Source organism: Rhinoraja longicauda, chromosome 5, assembly GCF_053455715.1.
Source record: "Rhinoraja longicauda isolate Sanriku21f chromosome 5, sRhiLon1.1, whole genome shotgun sequence".
Lineage (NCBI taxonomy): Eukaryota > Metazoa > Chordata > Chondrichthyes > Rajiformes > Arhynchobatidae > Rhinoraja > Rhinoraja longicauda.
The window spans coordinates 2,478,363-2,497,094 of NC_135957.1; the positions used below are offsets into that span (position 1 = coordinate 2,478,363).

An 18,732-nucleotide genomic window follows, 5' to 3' on the forward strand; every position below is an offset into this window, starting at 1 on the left:
TTTCAACATACAATAGTCCCGCCATCCCGGGAATTAACCTAGTGAACCTATGCTGCACCCCCTCAATAGCAAGAATGTCCTTCCTCAAATTGGAGACCAACACAGTACTCCAGGTGTGGTCTCACTAGGGCCCAGTACAACTGCAGAATGACCTCTTTGCTCCTAAACTCAACTCCTCTTGTCATAAAGGCTAACATGCCATTAGCTTTCTTCACTGCCTACTGTACCCGCATGCTAGTTTTAAGTGACTGATGAACAAGGACACCCAGATCTCTTTGTACTTCCCCATTTCCTAACTTGACACCATTCAGATAACCTGCCTTCCTGTTCTTACCACCAAAGTGGATAACCTCACATTTATCCACATTAAACTGCATCTGCCATGCATCTGCCCACTCACACAACCTGTCCAAGTCACCCTGCATCCTCATAGCATCTTCCTCACAGTTCACCTGATGTCCTCCCACATACCCAAGACGTGCGGGTTTGTAGGTTAATTGGCCTCTGTAAATTGCCACAAGGGTGTAGGGAGTGGATGGGAAAGAGGGATAACGTAGAACTAGTGTGAACGGGTGATCGACAGTCAGCGTGGAACTGGTGGGTCGAAGTGCCTGTTTCCATGCTGCATTTCTAAATTAAACATTTTCGACATGTTTGTAAAGTTAGCGGAATGACTGTGTCTTAACAATGACAGCATTCCTTGAGATGCAATAGGTTATTAGATGATCATATTTAATTATTGACATATTATCCATCCACTAATTCCAGCTTCCATCACAAATATATCATAGTCAGAATGGAAACAGGCCCATCAGCCCAACTTACCCACACTGACCAACATCTCCCTAGCATTTATTCACAAAATGCTGGAGTAACTCAGCAGGTCAGGCAGCATCTCGGGAGAGAAGGAATGGGTGACGTTTCGGGTCGAGACCCTTCTTCAGACTCGACCCGAAACGTCACCCATTCCTCTCCCGAGATGCTGCCTGACCTGCTGAGTTACTCCAGCATTTTGTGAATAAATACCTTTGATTTGTACCAGCATCTGCAGTTATTTTCTTATAACATCTCCGAGCAACACTATTCCCACCTGCCTGCGTTTGGCCCATAAACCTATCCTATCCATGTACTTGTCTAAATGTTTCTTAAACGCTGCGACAGTCCCTGCCTCAACTACCTCCTCTGGCAGCTTGTTCCATACACCCACCACCCTTTGTGTGAAAAAAGTTACTCCTCAGGTTCCTATTAAATCTTTCCCCCCCCCCCTCAACTTAAACCTATGTCCTCTGGTCCTCGATTCCCCAACTCTGGGCAAGTGACTGTCGATCTATTCCTCTCATGATTTTGTACACGTCAGTAAGATCACCCCTCATCCTCCTGCGCTCCAAGGAATAGAGTCCCAGCCTGCTCAACCTCTATTCCCCTCACAATTTCGTACACCATTGTAGGCGATGATGATTAGTTAGCTGACAAGTTTTCTTGAGGTTTTACCTTGCAAACCATCGCACATTTGGCTCCAAGCCGAGCCGCCTGGATACATTGGTTGGCTCCTTTTCCTCCAAATCCAATGAAAAATTTGTGCCCGTGTATGGTTTCTCCAGCTTTAGGCAGGCGCGGTGTAAAACTGTTGAAGAAGGACAAAAGTCATTTGAAATACCAGAGTCGCACATCGTTGGTCATCCAGGCATTGCTTCTCGAGTTCCTGACAGGATTGGTTCATGACTAGTACGCCAATTTTTTGCCTTTCACAATCAGGAATGGTCGTTTTGAAGTTCGCAAGAGTAATTGAAAAGCACCGTGTGTGTGCAAAAGTAAGACACATAATGCTGGAGTAACTCAGTGAGTGGGTCATGCAGAACGTGGATAGGTGACGCTTTGGGTCTAGTTTAGTTTAGTTTAGAGATGCAGCGCGGAAACAGGCCCTTCGGCCCACCGAGTCTGCGCCGACCAGCGATCCCTGCACATTAACACTATCCTACACACACTAGGGACAATTTACACTTACACCAAGCCAATTAACCTACAAACCTTTATGTTTTTGGAGTGTGGGCAGAAACCGAAGATCTTGGAGAAAACTCACGTTGTCACGGGGATAACGTAAAAACGCGGTACAGACAGCACCCGTAGTCGGGATGGAACCCGGGTCTCTGGTGCTGCAAGGGCTGTAAGGCAGCAACTCTACCGCTGCGCCACCGTGCCACTTCTTCCAACCCGAGACTGCAGATGGAGTTTCATCCAACATCAACAACTGATCTTTGAAAGATCAAATGCAAGGGAAAGGTATACAGTAAATGGCAGGACCCTTAGAAGTCTTGATGCAGTGCAAGTCCACAGCTCCCTTAAAGTGGCAATACAAATACAGTAGATCGGTTGGTAAACAAGACAAGCATAAACTGCTGGAGTAACTCATAGGGTCAGACTGAAGAGGAGTTCCGACCTGAAACGTCACCCATCCATGTTCTCCAGAGATGCTGCCTGACCCGTTGAGTTACTCCAGCACTCTGTGAAACGTCACCCATCCATGTTCTCCAGAGATGCTGCCTGACACGCTGAGTTACTCCAGCACTCTGTGTCCTTTTTTGGTAAAACAGCAAATGTCCCACGTTCCCTGAGGATAGGACATGGCCTTTCCATTTTTGCTCCTTCCCTTTCTCCAGCCTCCAAAGCTGACTTGAATAACACCTATACATCACAGTTATGAACATAAAAACAACCACATGTGTGGTCGTTTTTTAAATTATCCTTTCCTATTTGTTTGATAGACACCAAGCACGACATTCAGAGGCTGCAACAAATTCTTCGATCAGCTGAGAAGCAACCTTCCCCCCATTGACGAACTGTACACTGCAAGGGCCAGGAAGCGAGCGGACTAGATCATCTCTGACCCCTCTCACCCTAGCCACAAACTCTTCGAAGCACTTCCCTCTGGAAGGCGACTCCGGACTGTCAAAGCAGCCACAGCCAGACATAAAGATGGCTTTTTTCCACGAGTAGTAGCTCTACTCAACATCAAAAGTCTGTAGCCTCCTTTTCTTCTGGTTTATTTCACTCACATGTTTAAACTGTCATGTTGTATTCTTAATGTTTTAATGTTTTATGCTTTATTCTTAATTGTGTACTGTATGTTCGTGTTGTTACTTGCGAGCGGAGCACCAAGGCGCATTCCTCGTATGTGTAGGAAAATAACTGCAGATGCTGGTACAAATCGAAGGTATTTATTCACAAAATGCTGGAGTGACTCAGCAGGTCAGGCAGCATCTCAGGAGAGAAGGAATGGGCGACGTTTCGGGTCGAGACCCTTCTTCAGACTGATGTCAGGGGGGTGGGACAAAGGAAGGATGTAGGTGGAGACAGGAAGACAGTGGGAGATCTGGGAAGGGGGAGGGGAAGAGAGGGACAGAGGAACTATCTAAAGTTGTACATACTTGGCCAATAAACCTATTCATACATTCGAATTTAAAGAAGGTTTACTCCTCCATCTGGACTGCACATTACAATTTGGTAGCAACTTGCACTTTAGTGGACACTAGCAGAAATGATTATTGCTTGGTAATTCATGGGCTTGGATTTAATGGAGTTATCTTTTCATACTCTCTCAGAACTACACTGTAATGAGAGAATTGTTTTGGACATATTGCAGATATATCCTTGCAAGGAAGCGATCAATATAGCAGATTTTACACAATATAATTGAAAGTGAACTCAGATGTAGCCTTAATCCTTTCAGCATGACAGAGTTGTGGAAGTTAAGGTAAAAAGTAAATCGTGTGCCAGATACCTTTGTGACTCTGACATTCGGTTAAATCACAACTTAATGTAGAGTTGCTGCCTTACAGCACCAGAGACTCAGGTTCGATCCTGACTACGGGTTCTGTCTGTAGGAAGTTTGTACGATCTCCCTGTGACCTGCGTGAGTTTTCTCCGGGTGCTCCGGTTTCCTCCCACACTCCAAAGACGTACAGGTTTATAGGTTAATTGGCTTTGGTAATAGTGATAGTGTAGGATAGTGATAGATCACTGGGTGGCGTGGACTCAGTGGGCCGAAGGGCCTGTAGACACGCTGTATCTCTAAAGTCTAAATCTAAATTCCACAATGGGGTAGAGGTGAATCTGATGGCACCCTAGCTTATGGAAGGACTGTTCAGAAGCAGGGAAGAAGCTGTTCCTGAGTCTGACACTACGTGCTTTCAAGCTTCTTTATCTTACTTGTATCAGGCAATCATCTTTATGTTGGAAGAAATATTATCAATATTTTCTACTATAGGATTTAAAACACAGACACAGTTGGTCAAGTAGTTCATTTAATTTTAATAATTTGAAACGGGGCTTCCCCTCCTCCATTACAGATGAGGCTCTCACTAGGGTCTCTTCTACATCCCGCAGCTCCACTCTTGCTCCCCCTCCCCCCACTTGCAACAAGGACAGAATCCCCCTCGTTCTCACCTTCCACCGCACCAGCCAGCGGATCCAACAAATCATCCGCCAACATTTCCGTCACCTACAACGGGACCCCACCACTGGCCATATCTTCCCATCCCATCCCATCCCATCCCCTTTCTGCATTCCGCAGAGACCGTTCCCTGCATAACTCCCTGGTCCACTCGTCCCTTCCTACCCAAACCACCCCATCCCCTGGCACTTTCCCCTGCAACTGCAGGAGATGCAACACCTGTCCCTTTACCTCCCCCCTCAACTCCATCCAAGGACCCAAACAGTCTTTCCAGGTGAGACAGAGGTTCACCTGCACTTCCTCCAACCTCATCTATTGCATCCGCTGCTCCAGATCTCAACTTATTTACATCGGCGAAACCAAACGCAGGCTCGGCGATCGCTTCGCTCAACACCTGCGCTCGGTCCGCATTAACCAACCTGATCTCCCGGAGGCTCAGCACTTCAACTCCCCCTCCCACTCCCAGTCTGACCTTTCTGTCATGGGCCTCCTCCAGTGCCACAGTGAGCTTGGGCGGCTTGCAGCCCAGTGGTATGAACGTTGACTTCTCCAACTTTAGATAGTTCCTCTGTCCCTCTCTTCCCCTCCCCCTTCCCAGATCTCCCACTGTCTTCCTGTCTCCACCTATATCCTTCCTTTGTCCCGCCCCCCTGACATCAGTCTGAAGAAGGGTCTCGACCCGAAACATTGCCCATTCCTTCTCTCCTGAGATGCTGCCTGACCTGCTGAGTTACTCCAGCATTTTGTGAATACCTATAATTTTAATACTACATCATCTTTTTAGGCAGTTGCTCAAGGTCGAGGAGGACTTGCTTCAATTCTGGCTTTGTGCACTTTGTGGTCGCTACTAAGATCATTGTGGGAACTACATATTGAGTATAGAAGTTGAATATAGAATATATTACATAGAATATAGAATATAGAGTATAGAAGTTGGGAGGTCATGTTGCAGTTGTATAAGACATTGGTGAGACCGCATTTAGAGTACTGTGTTCAGATCTGGGCACCGTTACAGGAAAGATATTGTCAAGCTTGAAAGGGTGCAGAGAAGATTTACGAGGATGTTGCCACGACCAGAGGGTGTGAGCTATAGGGAGAGGTTGAGTAGGCTGGGTCTCTATTCCTTGAAGAGCAGGAGGATGAGGGGTGATCTTATAGAGGTGTATAAAATTATGAGAGGAATAGATGGCGTAGATGCACAGAATCTCTTGCCCAGAGTAGGGGAAATCGAGGACCAGAGGACATAGGTTCAAAATGACGGGGAAAAGATTTAATAGAAATCTGAGGGGTAACTTTTTCACACAATGGGTGGTGGGTGTATGGAACAAGCTGCCAGAGGAGGTAGATGAAACAGTTAGGCAGGTACATGGATAGGACCGGTTTGGAGGGATATGAACCAAACGCAGGCAGGTGGGACTAGTGTAGCTGGGACATTGGTGGCCGGTGTGGGCAAGTTGGGCCTAAGGGCCTGCTTCCACACTATATCACCATGACTCAATAACTGCGGACATTTCAACAGTTGGGGCAGGAAGTCGGGTACTTTGTGGGGTGTTCCAGTCTGAGTGCCACTTTTCAATGGTTCCATGGTTCTTTATTGTCACGTCTGCGCAGCACGGTCACCATACACCATACACCATACAAAGTAAAAGACTAAAGACCAAAGTCGGGTCCACATGTTGGAAGCGCTGGAGTGCCCCCGATCCAGGTAAGGCCAGTTAGGGCCTCGGCTGCTGTAGACCCGCGAGCCAACGTCCCTCTCCTCGCCCGAACACCTCTGTGTCCCGGGGGCCGCCTTCTGCAGCCGACCTTGAAGGCGCTGGAGGCAAAACCTTGGTCCTTCTCCTCCCACGTTAGTAGTCATCAGTGGTTCCCTCAATAATTCGGGGCTTCCGCACTTCCCTGTGTAGGCAGCAGCCCGCCGGGCCCTTCTTCGCAGTGGCGAGCCAAGCCTGCCGCCGCACGTGGCCACGGGAAGTCCGCCAGGTCTTCGTTCTCGGCGGCTGCCGGGCCCGTCCTTGTTCATGGCGGGATGCTGGATGTTCACTGCAGCCCACTAGGTCCGTTCCTCTTGGTGATCAGAGGTAACATCATTCCAAATTGCTCCTCCTACTCCATCTTGAGTGACCGTGGCCCAGACCTTTGCCAGGATTCATCAGAGGTGCTGCATTTCTGCAAAGAGGCTACGGACAACAAAGTCTCCTCATCCTCTCCTCACAATAAGCTCTTCCTTCCTCATGCGTCAGAAGGCACTGCAGATGCTGGTTCAACTGAAGACAGACACAAAATGCTGGAGTAACTCAGCGGGACAGGCAGCATCTCTGGAGAGAAGGAATGGGTGATGTTTTGGGTCAAAACCCTTTTTCAGTCTGAAGAAGGATGTTGATCCGAAACATCACCCATTCCTTCTCTCTCTCCAGAGATGCTGCCTATCCCGCTGAGTTACTCCAGCATTTTGTGTCTATCTTCCTTCCTCATGTTCATTCAGTTTCTCATTTAATCCAGGTCAGGAGTTTACATGCTAAATATTCTCAGGGTATTGACAGTTTTTTTCTAGTTTCCCCTAGTGGATTTATTAGCAAATATCTTAACATTATGGACTATGGCTTTTGTCTTCTCCATGTGGAGCCATCCTTTCTACATTAATTCACTTTGTGAGGTTATCCCTGAGCTCCATCCCTTTGATGGAAAGGAGTACTAGTCTAAAAATTAAAAATGATGTGCATTTACACAAAGTGGATGAAAACTGGGTGGCAGTGACACAAAGCTGGGTGGTAGTGTGAACTGTGAGGAAGATGCTATGAGGGTGCAGGGTGACTTGGACAGGTTGTGTGAGTGGGCGGATGCATGGCAGATGCAGTTTAATGTGGATAAATGTGAGGTTATCCACTTTGGTGGTAAGAACAGGAAGGCAGATTATTGTCTGAATGGTGTCGTTAGGAAAAGGGGAAGTACAATGAGATCTGGGTGTCCTAGTGCATCAGTCACTGAAAGAAAGCATGCAGGTAGAGCAGGCAGTGAAGAAAGCTAATGCCATGTTGGCCTACATTGACAAGAGGAGTTGAGTATTGCAGCAAAGAGGTCCTTCTGCAGTTGCACAGGACCCTAGTGAAACCGCACCTGCAGTACTGTGCGCAGTTTTGGTATCCAAATTTGAGGAAGGATATTCTTGCTATTGAGGGCGTGCAGCGTAGGTTCACTAGGTTAATTCCCGGAATGGCGGGACTGTCGTATGTTGAAAGACTGGAGCGACTAGGCTTGTATACAGTGGAATTTAGAAGTATGAGAGGGGATCTTATCGAAACGTATAAGATTATTAAGGGATTGGACACGCTAGAGGCAGGAAACATGTTCCCAATGTTGGGGGAGTCCAGAACAATGGGCTACAGTTTAAGAATAAGGGGTAGGCCATTTAGAACGGAGATGTGGAAAAACGTTTTCACTCAGAGAGTTGTAAATCTGTGGAATTATCTGCCTCAGAAGGCAGTGGAGGCCAATTCTCTGGATGCTTTCAAGAGAGAGTTAGATAGAGCTGTTAATGATAGTGGAGTCAGGGGGTATGGGGGGAAAGGCAGGAACGGGGTACTGATTGTGGATGATCAGCCATGATCACATTGAATGGCGGTGCTGGCTCGAAGGGCCGAATGGCCTACTTCTGCACCTATTGTCTAAAACTACAGAGAGCTTCTTCTGAATATATGTATATTTAAATAAATCTTTTAAACTTAGGGAACAAGGAAATATTTTGAAATGTAAAAATTGTCACCCAGGTTCATAAGTTCTAGGAGCAGAATTAGGCCATTCGGCCCATCGTCTACTCCACCATTCAGGATTCCACGCAGTGAAAGCTTTTCCCTGTACCTCGGTACAGGTGACAATAAACTAAACTAAACTGAATCATGGCTGATCTATTTTTCACTCTCAACCCCATTCTCCTGTCTTCACCCCATAAACCCCTGTAAAGGGGTTTAAAATGCCATTTAGGATTGTCATGACAAAGGGCATAGAATAACGAGCTATTCGTTCCAGTTCCCCTCTCCCCCCTCCTCCTTCTCCCCCCCCCCCCCCTCCCCCTCCAATCTTTACACATCCCAAATCCTTTCCACTCGTAACTTTAATTTCATGTTTCATGTATTTTGTGTTTTATGACTGTTGGCAGATCAATTTCTCTCCTGGGATAAATAAAGTTACATCCTATCATATCGTACTAACTTTTTACGTCTGAGATCCTTTGTCAAAACTGGGGAAGAAAGATAACTGAAGTCTGAAATCTGTTTTAGTCTCTGGCCTTTGTCCAACCATCTACCTATCACACCTCCCCCCCCCCCCCCCCCCCCCCCCCACCTGTGTTCACATATTACCTGCTACACTTTGTCCTGCCCCGCCTTTCTCTCAGCTTTCTTCCCTCCCTCTCCCCCCTAAAATCAGTCTGAATAGGGATCCTAATCCGAAACGTCACCTATCCTTGTTATCGAGAGATGTCACCTTTTGTAAAGCCACAACCTTGTTTCTAATAAGATAATAATAATAATAATAATAATAATAATAATAATAATAATAAGTTGGGGGCGTGGCTGCGTTGTGCAGCTGCGGCTCACCGGCAGTCTCTCTGTCTTTTTTTGTTTTTTGTCTATTGTCATCGTTTAAATGTATCTTTTGATTTATTTTTAACTCTGTATATGTGGGGGGTGGTGGGGGGGTGGGGGAAACCTTTTTTTCCAATCTCCTCCTCAACGGAGATGCGACCTTTATTGTGTCGTATCTCCGTTCGTGCTACGGCCTAACACCGTGGAGTCGGCGGCCTCCAGCTGGGATCGACCTTGAAGACTCCGGTCGCAGGGCCTGGACTTACCATCTCGGAGGCTTCGGCCGTGGGCCCTGCAGACCGCAACATACTATTTTGTCATTGGGCTTGGTTTTCTTGGTTAAGCGCTTAACTTGGTGATAGACACAAAATACTGGAGTAACTCAGCGGGTCAGGCAGCATCTCTGGAGAGAAGGAATGGGTGATGTTTCGGGTCGAGACCCTTTTTCAGCCTGAAAAGGTCTGAAACTTTTCAGTCTGAAGGAGGGTCTCGACCCGAAACGTCACCCATTCCTTCTCTCCAAATATGTTGCATGTCCCACTGAGTTACTCCAGCATTTTGTGTCTAAGAAAGATAATGTGTTTGTTTTTAGTAGCAGAGAAAGTGGGAATGGAATGGATGGACAAAGGTAATATTTTTGATAGGGCAAAACCAAGTGACTTCATGTAGAGTAGCAGTTGGAAGCACATTATGCCTCTTTATCTGTTTCATGCATTGTTGATAATAGGGTTGTCAGACATGCCCGGCAAGCTAAACTACACTCGCAGAAAATGACTTGTCCAGTTCAACACAGACAGACAGACAGACAGACAGAGCAATTTACTAAAGATGAAAAATATGATATCCGGTCCAGAAGACTCCAAAGGTGGAAGATGTGGTGTGTAGGAGGAAACTGCAGATGCTGGTTTAAACCGTAGACACAAAATGCTGGAGTAACTCAGTGGGCAGGCAGTATCTCTGGAGAAAAGGAATAGGTGACATATCTGGTTGAGACCCTTCTTCAGGCTGAAGACATTAAGAAAGGTAAGGTAAGGGATGAAAGATGAGGTGTTGTTCTTCAAGCTTGCATTGGCCTTGTAATAGTGCAGAAGGCCACTGGCAGGCAGGTTAGTGTTTAGTTTAGTTTAGAGACACAGCGTGGAAACAGGCCCTTCGGCCCAATGAGTGCACGCCGATCAATGATCACCTGTATACTACAGATAGACACAAAATGCTGGAGTAACGCCGCGGGTCAGGCAGCATCTCTGGAGCGAAGGAATGGGTGACGTTTCGGGTCGAGACCCTTCTTCAGACTGAGCAGATCACCTGTATACTAGTTCTATCTGCCCCCCTCATCCTTCTAAACTCCAGTGAGTACAGGCACAGTGCTGTCAAATGCTCAGCATACGATTTGAAAGGAATGGAGGGATGTGGAACACCTGCAGGCAGAAGAGATTACTTTAATTCGGCATCAGGCTTGACATCTTGTCCCTGACTTAAAACACAAAGTATGTACTCTAACACCAGGTTAAGCGCTCAACCAAGAAAACCAAGCCCAATGCCAAAATAGTATCTCAACTGCCAACACAATCGGACAATAAGTAACTTCATTTTCAGTAATAAGCTATCTACATGTTAATAAACACACAAGCTAAATATTTAACCAAGAAACCCAACCCTGATGCCACATGAGAAACTAAAATGCCTTTGCACAGTTCAACTATGGGACAACAAAAATCAGGCGTGTAAATGCCAGTAAATCGTTCGGGTAATCAAGTGGGTAGCTCCCTTCACTGGTGTTATGATCAGTTAGGCCCATGACAATGTACTCTGAAGAAGGGTCTCGACCTGAAACGTCACCCATTCCTTCTCTCCAGAGATGCTGCCTGGCCCGCTGAGTTACTCCAGCATTTTGTGCCTATCTTCGGTTTAAACCAGCATCTGCGGCTCCTTCTTACACAATCTACTATGTTCTATAAGGTAAAATTATCGGTTACTCAACTTAAAAAAAATCAAAGATAGACACAAAATATTGGAGTAACTCAGCGGGTCAGGCGGCATCTCTGGAGAGAAGGAAATCGGTGACGTTTCTGGTCGAGACCCTTCTTTCGACTGAGAGTCAGAGGAGAAGGAAACGTGAGACATAGAAGGTACATAGAACAAACGAATGAAAGATATGCAAAAAGCAATGGAGATCAAGGAAAGGTGGAGCCCACAATGGTCCATTGTTGGCCGTGGGGTAGGTGATAACAAGTTAAAACAACTGGCTGGGGTAGCGAGTCTGGGTTAAAACTTGGTCGTGGAGCTGGAGAGCTGGAGGGGGAGCAGCGACAGATGATGTTGCAGAACTCTCATCAGAGAGAGAAGGAGAACTTCTACCAGTTGTGGAAAGTTGTTAAGAGTTTTATAAGCAGAGTCTGTCACCACCTGCAGATTTTGATAAACTGCTCAGTCAAAGCACCGATATTGACGTGCTTTTTCAGGTGCGTAAATGTATAGCATAATATTAAAATACAAATATGTATTTTCTGAATAACAGCAGACCACAAATTGCATACCTGTCAGATTTTTCCTTAAAATAGGAGATTAACGATTTGAACCCAATTTAATGTAAGTCAAGATTCCAAGGTCTACAGAAGTTTTGCTTTCATAGTTGAAGCAAACATTTCAGGTTTTATTTCTGGCAAGTAAGAAAAATTGACCGGGTGAAAAATGTGTTGACATTTCCAAGGCAAAAAGGCAGCACAAACGTTGGGAAACAAAGGAATACTATTCAAAATTGCCTTGGGAGATCTGAGATGTAGTTTAATGTTCAGAATATATATGCAATATAGTAGGGAAGCTGAAATCTAAAAGGGATATGTGTAAAGTGTTCATTGGCAGATGTCATGTTGATTCTGAATGATTTTCCTGATAAATTCAAATTGAATAACAAGTTCAATAGAACTCGAGCACAAAAGAAAACAGGTTCAGGATTTGAATAACAGTGGGATAAAATACAAACTGCTAAAAGGTCATACTAAAGCTGATTGATTTCAGTTTAGTTTAGTTTAGGGACACAGCAGAGAAACAGGCCCTTTGGCCCACCGTGTCCACGCACGTTAATGCTATCCCACACACACTCGGGACAATTTATACTTATATTAAGCCAATCAACCTACAAACCCGTACGTCTTTGGAGTGTGAGAGGAAACCGAAGATCTCTGAGAAAACCGATGTGGTCAGGGGATGATCGTACAAACTCCATACAGACAGTACCCATAGTCGGTCTGCCAATGAACACTTTACACATGGAACCCAGCGCTGCAAGAGCTGTAAGGCAACTCTACTGCTGCAGCACCGTGCCAACATTTATTGAAAGATATTGAAAGATACAGCATGGAGACAAGTACTTCGGCCCACCAAGTCCATGCCGGCCGTTGATCTCTCATTCACACTAGCTCTATGTTATTCTGCTTTATCAACCACTCCCCACACACTCCCCACTAGACTGAAGAAGGGTCTCGACCCGAAACGTCACCCATTCCTTCTCTCCCGAGATGCTGCCTGACCTGCTGAGTTACTCCAGCATTTTGTGAATAAATCGATTTGTACCAGCATCTGCAGTTATTTTCTTATATTTCTTTTACCCCACTAGTTCTATGTTATCCCACCTTCACATCCATTCCCTACACATAAGGGGCAATTTACAGAGGCCAATTAACCTACATACCTACGTCTTCGGGATAGTTTAGTTTAGAGATATAGCAGGGAAACAAGCCTTTCGGCCTACCGAGTCCGTGCTGACCATCGATCACCCGTTCACACCAGTTCTATGTCATCCCACCTTCACATCCACTCCCAACACATGAGGGGCAATTTATAGAGGCCAATTCACCTACAAACCCGCATGTCTTTGGGACGTGGGGGGGAAACAGAGCTCCCAGAGTAAGCCCACGTGGTCACAGGGAGAACGTGCAAACTCCACATGGACAGCACCCGTGATTAGGATCGAATCCGGGTCTCCAGATGTAAAAGAAAGCTTTTACAATCCTTGACAGTATGCGCACATTCAAGAACATCACAGGCATGTTAAAGTCAGGAACTGCATCCTCACATCTCCCATGAACCACACACATCACACAGCTGAATGCACTGTGCTCCTCCTCACTGACTACCAACGTTAATTAAGTCAAGAGTGTTTTTAATTGGCATATATCCAAAACAGAACGATGGATTTCCTACTTGCCACAGCACAACAGAACATCCATAGTACTCTATTAAAATATATATATATATATATATATATACACACACACACACATACACACATCCATATTGATTTTTTTCCATTTATATTGTTTACAGAGTACTCTGTTTACATATTATAAAGTCCAGATTCAGAAACAGTCTTCCCTACAGCCATGAGGCTATAAAACACTACAACCTCTAATAAACTCTAAACCTCATAAACTTTTATTATTATTGCACTATTATTGTTTGTCTGTTTTCTATGTGTGCGTATGTATTTGTGTTTATATACACACATCTGTCTATATACTAAAAAATATGGTTTGTTTGTTTGTTTGTTTGTTTGTTTGTTCCTGAACCAAAACGGTACACGATAGCACGACAATTTTAGGCCCACCTTACTCACCGTCGTCCCTTTGGTGCTAGTGGAAGAAGTTTCATTTAAATCGGTGTTATATTTTTAAAGTTATTCACATTTTAAAGTTTAAATCTATCTCCTAGGGAGGGAGGGGGGAGGGAGAGAGGGGGCGGAGGGAGGGAGAATGGAGGATAAGGGGGTTGAGGGGGGTGAAGTGGGGGGAGGGGAAGGAGGGGAGGGGAGTGAGGGAGAAGGTAGGGGGGAGGAGAGGGTGCTGCACCAATGCAGAGGTTTGGGCCCAACTGGTCCACTTGGTCTAGTATATTTATATATGTCTTCACACACAAATATGTATGTGTATATATACACACACTGAACATTTTTCTTTTGTTTATTATATTGTTTACAGCGTACTATGTTTACATGTTTTGTTGTGCTGCTGCAAGTAAGAATTTCATTGTTCTATCTGGGACATATGACAATAAAATACTCTTGACATACCCACACACGTATACATACACACATTATACACACCAAACATACAAACATATAGAGCAAAAAGGCAAAATCAATGCCCTCAAGTCTTTGTTGTTCAGAGCATATTTTGAGGTAGTAGTATTTAATAGCCTGATGGCTGTGGGGAGGAAGCTGTTTCTGAACCTGGACATTACAGTTTTCAGGCTCCTGTACCTTCTTCATGATTGTAGGAGTGAAATGAGAGTGTGGCCAGGGTGGATTGGATCTATGATGATGTTGGCTGCCTTTTTGAGACAGTGACTCCTGTAAATCCCTTTGATGGTGGGGATGTCAGTAATGAAAAGCAAATGTTCAGCGTACGGTCATAAACCTGCCACTGCTCCAAGACCTATACCCACCCCTCACAACTTGTACACTGTCAAGAGAACAACACTGACAAGCACACCTCCCAAACACCTGTGGCCAGGGTGGTGTGGGTCTCTGATGATGCCGGCTGCCTTTATGAGACAGCGTTTCCTATAGATCCCTTTAATGCTGGGTAGGTTTGAATGTAACTCAATCATCTTTTTATTTCATTTTTATTTTGATTTTTAACACCCTAAAGACAAAACTTAAAATCCATAGAATGTCTGGGACTCACTTACAGATGGTTCTTAATGAATCACAGGTAAACTGGGATTACTTAATTATGGGCAAATAAATGAAGAAAGATGAAGCTTCAACAAATTCTAATTAACACAAATATAATCTCACAAATATAGCTCATTCCATACACCCACCACCCTTTGTGTGAAAAAATTACCCCTCAGATTCCTGTTAAATCTTTCCCTCTTCACCTTAAACCTGCGCCCTCCGATTCTCGATTACCCTTCTCTGGGTATGAAACTCATGTGGGGTCTATGTGCATCTACCCGATCTATTCCTCTCATGATTTTGTACACCTCTCTAAGTTCACCTCTCATCTTCCTGCGCTCCAGGGAATAGAGTCTCAGCCTGCTCAACCTCTCCCTGTAGCTCACATCCTCCAGTCCTGGCAACATCCTTATAAATGTTCTCTGCACCCTTTCCAACTTGACAACATCAACATGGAGAAGTCCAGAATGCGGGCTGAAAATCATAAGACAGGCTATTGCTTGATTAGCCTGTGGAACAGGGCACATGGCTTTGGGAAAGTCTCCGGGCACTGATGAGAAATATTTTGCAGAGTTGATTGGGCTAAAATCTATTCTTATACTAGACCAAGTGGACCCGTTGGGCCCACAACTCATTGGGTTGCCATTGTGATGTGGGGAAAAATCGTACTTTTTCATTAAAATAAATGGCTTAAAAATTTATTTTTTAAAAATCTCAATGAAAATCGTGATTTTACTTTAAAATGTTTTTTTCTGCATTGGTCTAGCACCCTCCCCTCCCCTCCCTCACTCCATCCCCTCAACCCCCCTTCTTCCCAACCCACTCTCCCCCCTTCCCCTCCCACCCCCCCAGTCACCCACTCTATCCGCCCTTATCTCCCCCCCCTCCATTCTTACGGGCTCTCCAGCGGCGCCGCCATTCCCACCCGTCGGGTTTCCATGGTGACGTGGAACATGGAGGTATTACTGCGCATGGGCGGCTGACGGGCACAGCAAGTGGAAAAGGGATTTATTAAAGTTTAAAATATGAATAACAAAATATAACAATTGGAACGTTAATAGGATTTCTTGATGCAGGAATTTTCAACATCAGCATCATTTCCCCTTTTCACAACAGGAAGGAGTTGTCGAAAATCGCCACAACAAAAGGTAAGAATACCGCCAATAGGCTCATCGTTCTTTTTGCATAGATCTCGAAGAGTTCTGTCCACCGCTTCAAAGCTCTCCCTCCTAATCATCGGGCACTCATCCCAAACAATCAGTCTCACACTCCTGATCAAATGAACCATGTTGGAGTTCTTCTCAATGTTGCACATTGCATTATCGGTCACTTCGATGGGTATCTTGAATGGAGAATGTGCAGTTCTTCCACCAGGCATCAATGTAGCTGCTATACCAGAGGATGCTACAGCAAAAGCAACATCAACTTGACCTCGAACTTTGAAGAGGATCAAATTGGTGAGAATTGTTTTGCCCATTCCTGCTGGTGTATCAATGAAAAACATTGAAGGAACATTCCTTTCCAAGCAGGTGCACACATGGTCATACACTGCTCTTTGCTCAGCATTCAGCAGAGGCTCCTTCTCTTCAACAAATCACTGTTGTTCAGGTCTATTGTACTGCAGTTCACTCAGCAATTCTGGATTGTCACCATCAAGGTTCATCCTTCCATGTCTTGGTAGTGGCACATGAAAGTATCCCAGTGTCTTGTTGAAATTCACAAGCTTGTCTTGAATATACAACAGAGCCTGATCATGATGCCTCTCATCAATCATGATATTTGGATCATCGATTGTTCTCCATTTTCTATGAAGGTAATCTTCAGACATTGAATTCTTGAAGCGATCCCATAATTGTCGAGAAGTGTTGATCTCAGCAATCGTCAGCAAAACAAACAAATCTCTTATTGCTTCGGGGAGTCATGCCAGTCAACATTTTCCATCGTCTGTTGCCAATGGTCGTCAGTTTGCAACAAACCTCTTTCTATGCAGACGTCTTTGAAGGAAGGAAGAATATGTCCGTCAGGCGTCCTCGATGAATCGAAGGATACTGGCCCTTTTACGTGATGGAGAAGCAGTCTCAAGTAGTAGAGGTCACATCTTGGAGAAACGGTATACACTCGTCCCAGAACGTTGGCTTCAAAAATACCTGGAAGATCTTCCACTATCTTCCCAAACTTCTTTCTTTGCCATTTCTTATTGTTCCATGTGTAAAATCAGGGTACATCAGCGTAGTACAGTGTTCTTGCAAATTGATCTCGAGAACACAATTCCATGAATTCAGTTAAAGTTGTTCTCGTGATATCCTCATTTCTCACCTGCCGACCAGCATCAACTCTGATGATGACTTGTTGTTCTTGTGGTAGATGTACCTGGAGTCGAATGACAGCGGGGCGTCTCTCATGAGTTGGAAATCTAAGGATTGATCCCACTGCTTCTGACGGACCAATGTATCTCCCAGTAAAATACTGTGCAATTTTATCATCCCTGTTAACTCCAAAAACTGCTTGCTCACTCCCCTTCAAGGTGTACTTGAACACATGTTTGACTGACTTTACAGAGGAGCATATCTCAACGTTGATGTAACATTTTAACAACTTCAAGAGTTGAGCATTACAGGGCACCACCCATTCAGAAGTAATAGGTTCATCCCAGCGTCCTTCTTGATGTCCCTGAAATCCTCCCATATCCGGAACAGCAATGGCAGGTATTCCTGGGAATAATGCAGAAGTTGCAGGATCAATTTATCCCAAAGAGGAGGAAAGATTCCAAGGGGAGTAAGAGGCACCCGTGGCTGACAAGGGAAGTCAAGGACAGCATAAAAATAAAAGAGAAGAAGTACAACAAAGCAAAGAAAAGTGAGAAGTCAGAGGATTGGGTCTCTTTTAAAGAGCAACAGAAGATGACTAAGAAGGCAATACGAGGAGAAAAGATGAGGTATGAGGGTAAACTAGCCAATAATATAAAGGAGGATAGCAAAAGCTTTTTTAGGTATGGAAAAAGGAAAAAAATAGTCAAGGCAAATGTGGGTCCCTTGAAGACAGAAGCGGGGGAATTTATTATGGGGAACAAGGAAATGGCAGATGAGTTGAACCGGTACTTTGGATCTGTCTTCACTAAGGAAGATACAAGCAATCTCCCAGATGTTCTAGTGGCCAAAGATCCTAGGGTGACGGAGGAACTGAAGGAAATCCACATTAGGCAGGAAATGGTGTTGGGTAGACTGATGGGACTGAAGGCTGATAAATCCCCAGGGCCTGATAGTCTGCATCCCAGAGTACTTAAGGAGGTGGCGCTAGAAATTGTGAACGCATTGGTGATCATTTTCCAATGTTCTATAGATTCAGCATCAGTTCCTGTGGATTGGAGGGTAGCTAATGTTGTCCCACTTTTTAAGAAAGGAGGGAGAGAGAAAACGGGAAATTATAGACCAGTTAGTCTGACATCAGTGGTGGGGAAGATGCTGGAGTTAATTATAAAAGACGAAATTGCGGAGCATTTGGATAGTAGTAACAGGATTGTTCCGAGTCAGCATGGATTTACGAAGGGGAAATCATACTTGACTAATCTTCTGGAATTCTTTGAGGATGTAACTAGGAAAATTGACAGGGGAGAGCCGGTGGATGTGGTGTACCTTGACTTTCAGAAAGCCTTCGACAAGGTTCCACATAGGAGATTAGTGGGCAAAATTAGAGCACATGGTATTGGAGGCAGGGTACTGACATCGATAGAAAATTGGTTGACAGACAGAAAGCAAAGAGTGGGGATAAATGGGTCCCTTTCAGAATGGCAGGCAGTAACTAGTGGGGTACCGCAAGGCTCGGTGCTGGGACCGCAGCTATTTACAATATACATTAATGACTTGGATGAAGGGATTAAAAGTACCATTAGCAAATTTGCAGATGATACAAAGCTGGGTGGTAGTGTGAACTGTGAGGAAGATGCTATGAGGTTGCAGGGTGACTTGGACAGGTTATGTGAGTGGGCGGATGCATGGCAGATGCAGTTTAATGTGGATAAGTGT

The 18,732-nt window shown here is 45.0% G+C and overlaps 1 protein-coding gene across 2 annotated transcripts in view; it reads right to left on the reverse strand.

Annotated features, from left to right (window-relative positions):
* rbks (ribokinase) overlaps positions 1-18,732 on the reverse strand; it is a 168,507-nt gene that overhangs the window by 113,432 nt on the left and 36,343 nt on the right. The window contains exon 2 of one of the 2 annotated variants that reach the window (XM_078398781.1): positions 1,492-1,624. In XM_078398781.1, coding sequence (XP_078254907.1) covers positions 1,492-1,540 — 49 coding nt within the window. In that variant the 5' untranslated portion in view covers positions 1,541-1,624. Of the gene's footprint in view, positions 1-1,491; positions 1,625-18,732 lie in introns of those variants that run through there. The other variant, XM_078398780.1, reaches the window with a different exon arrangement.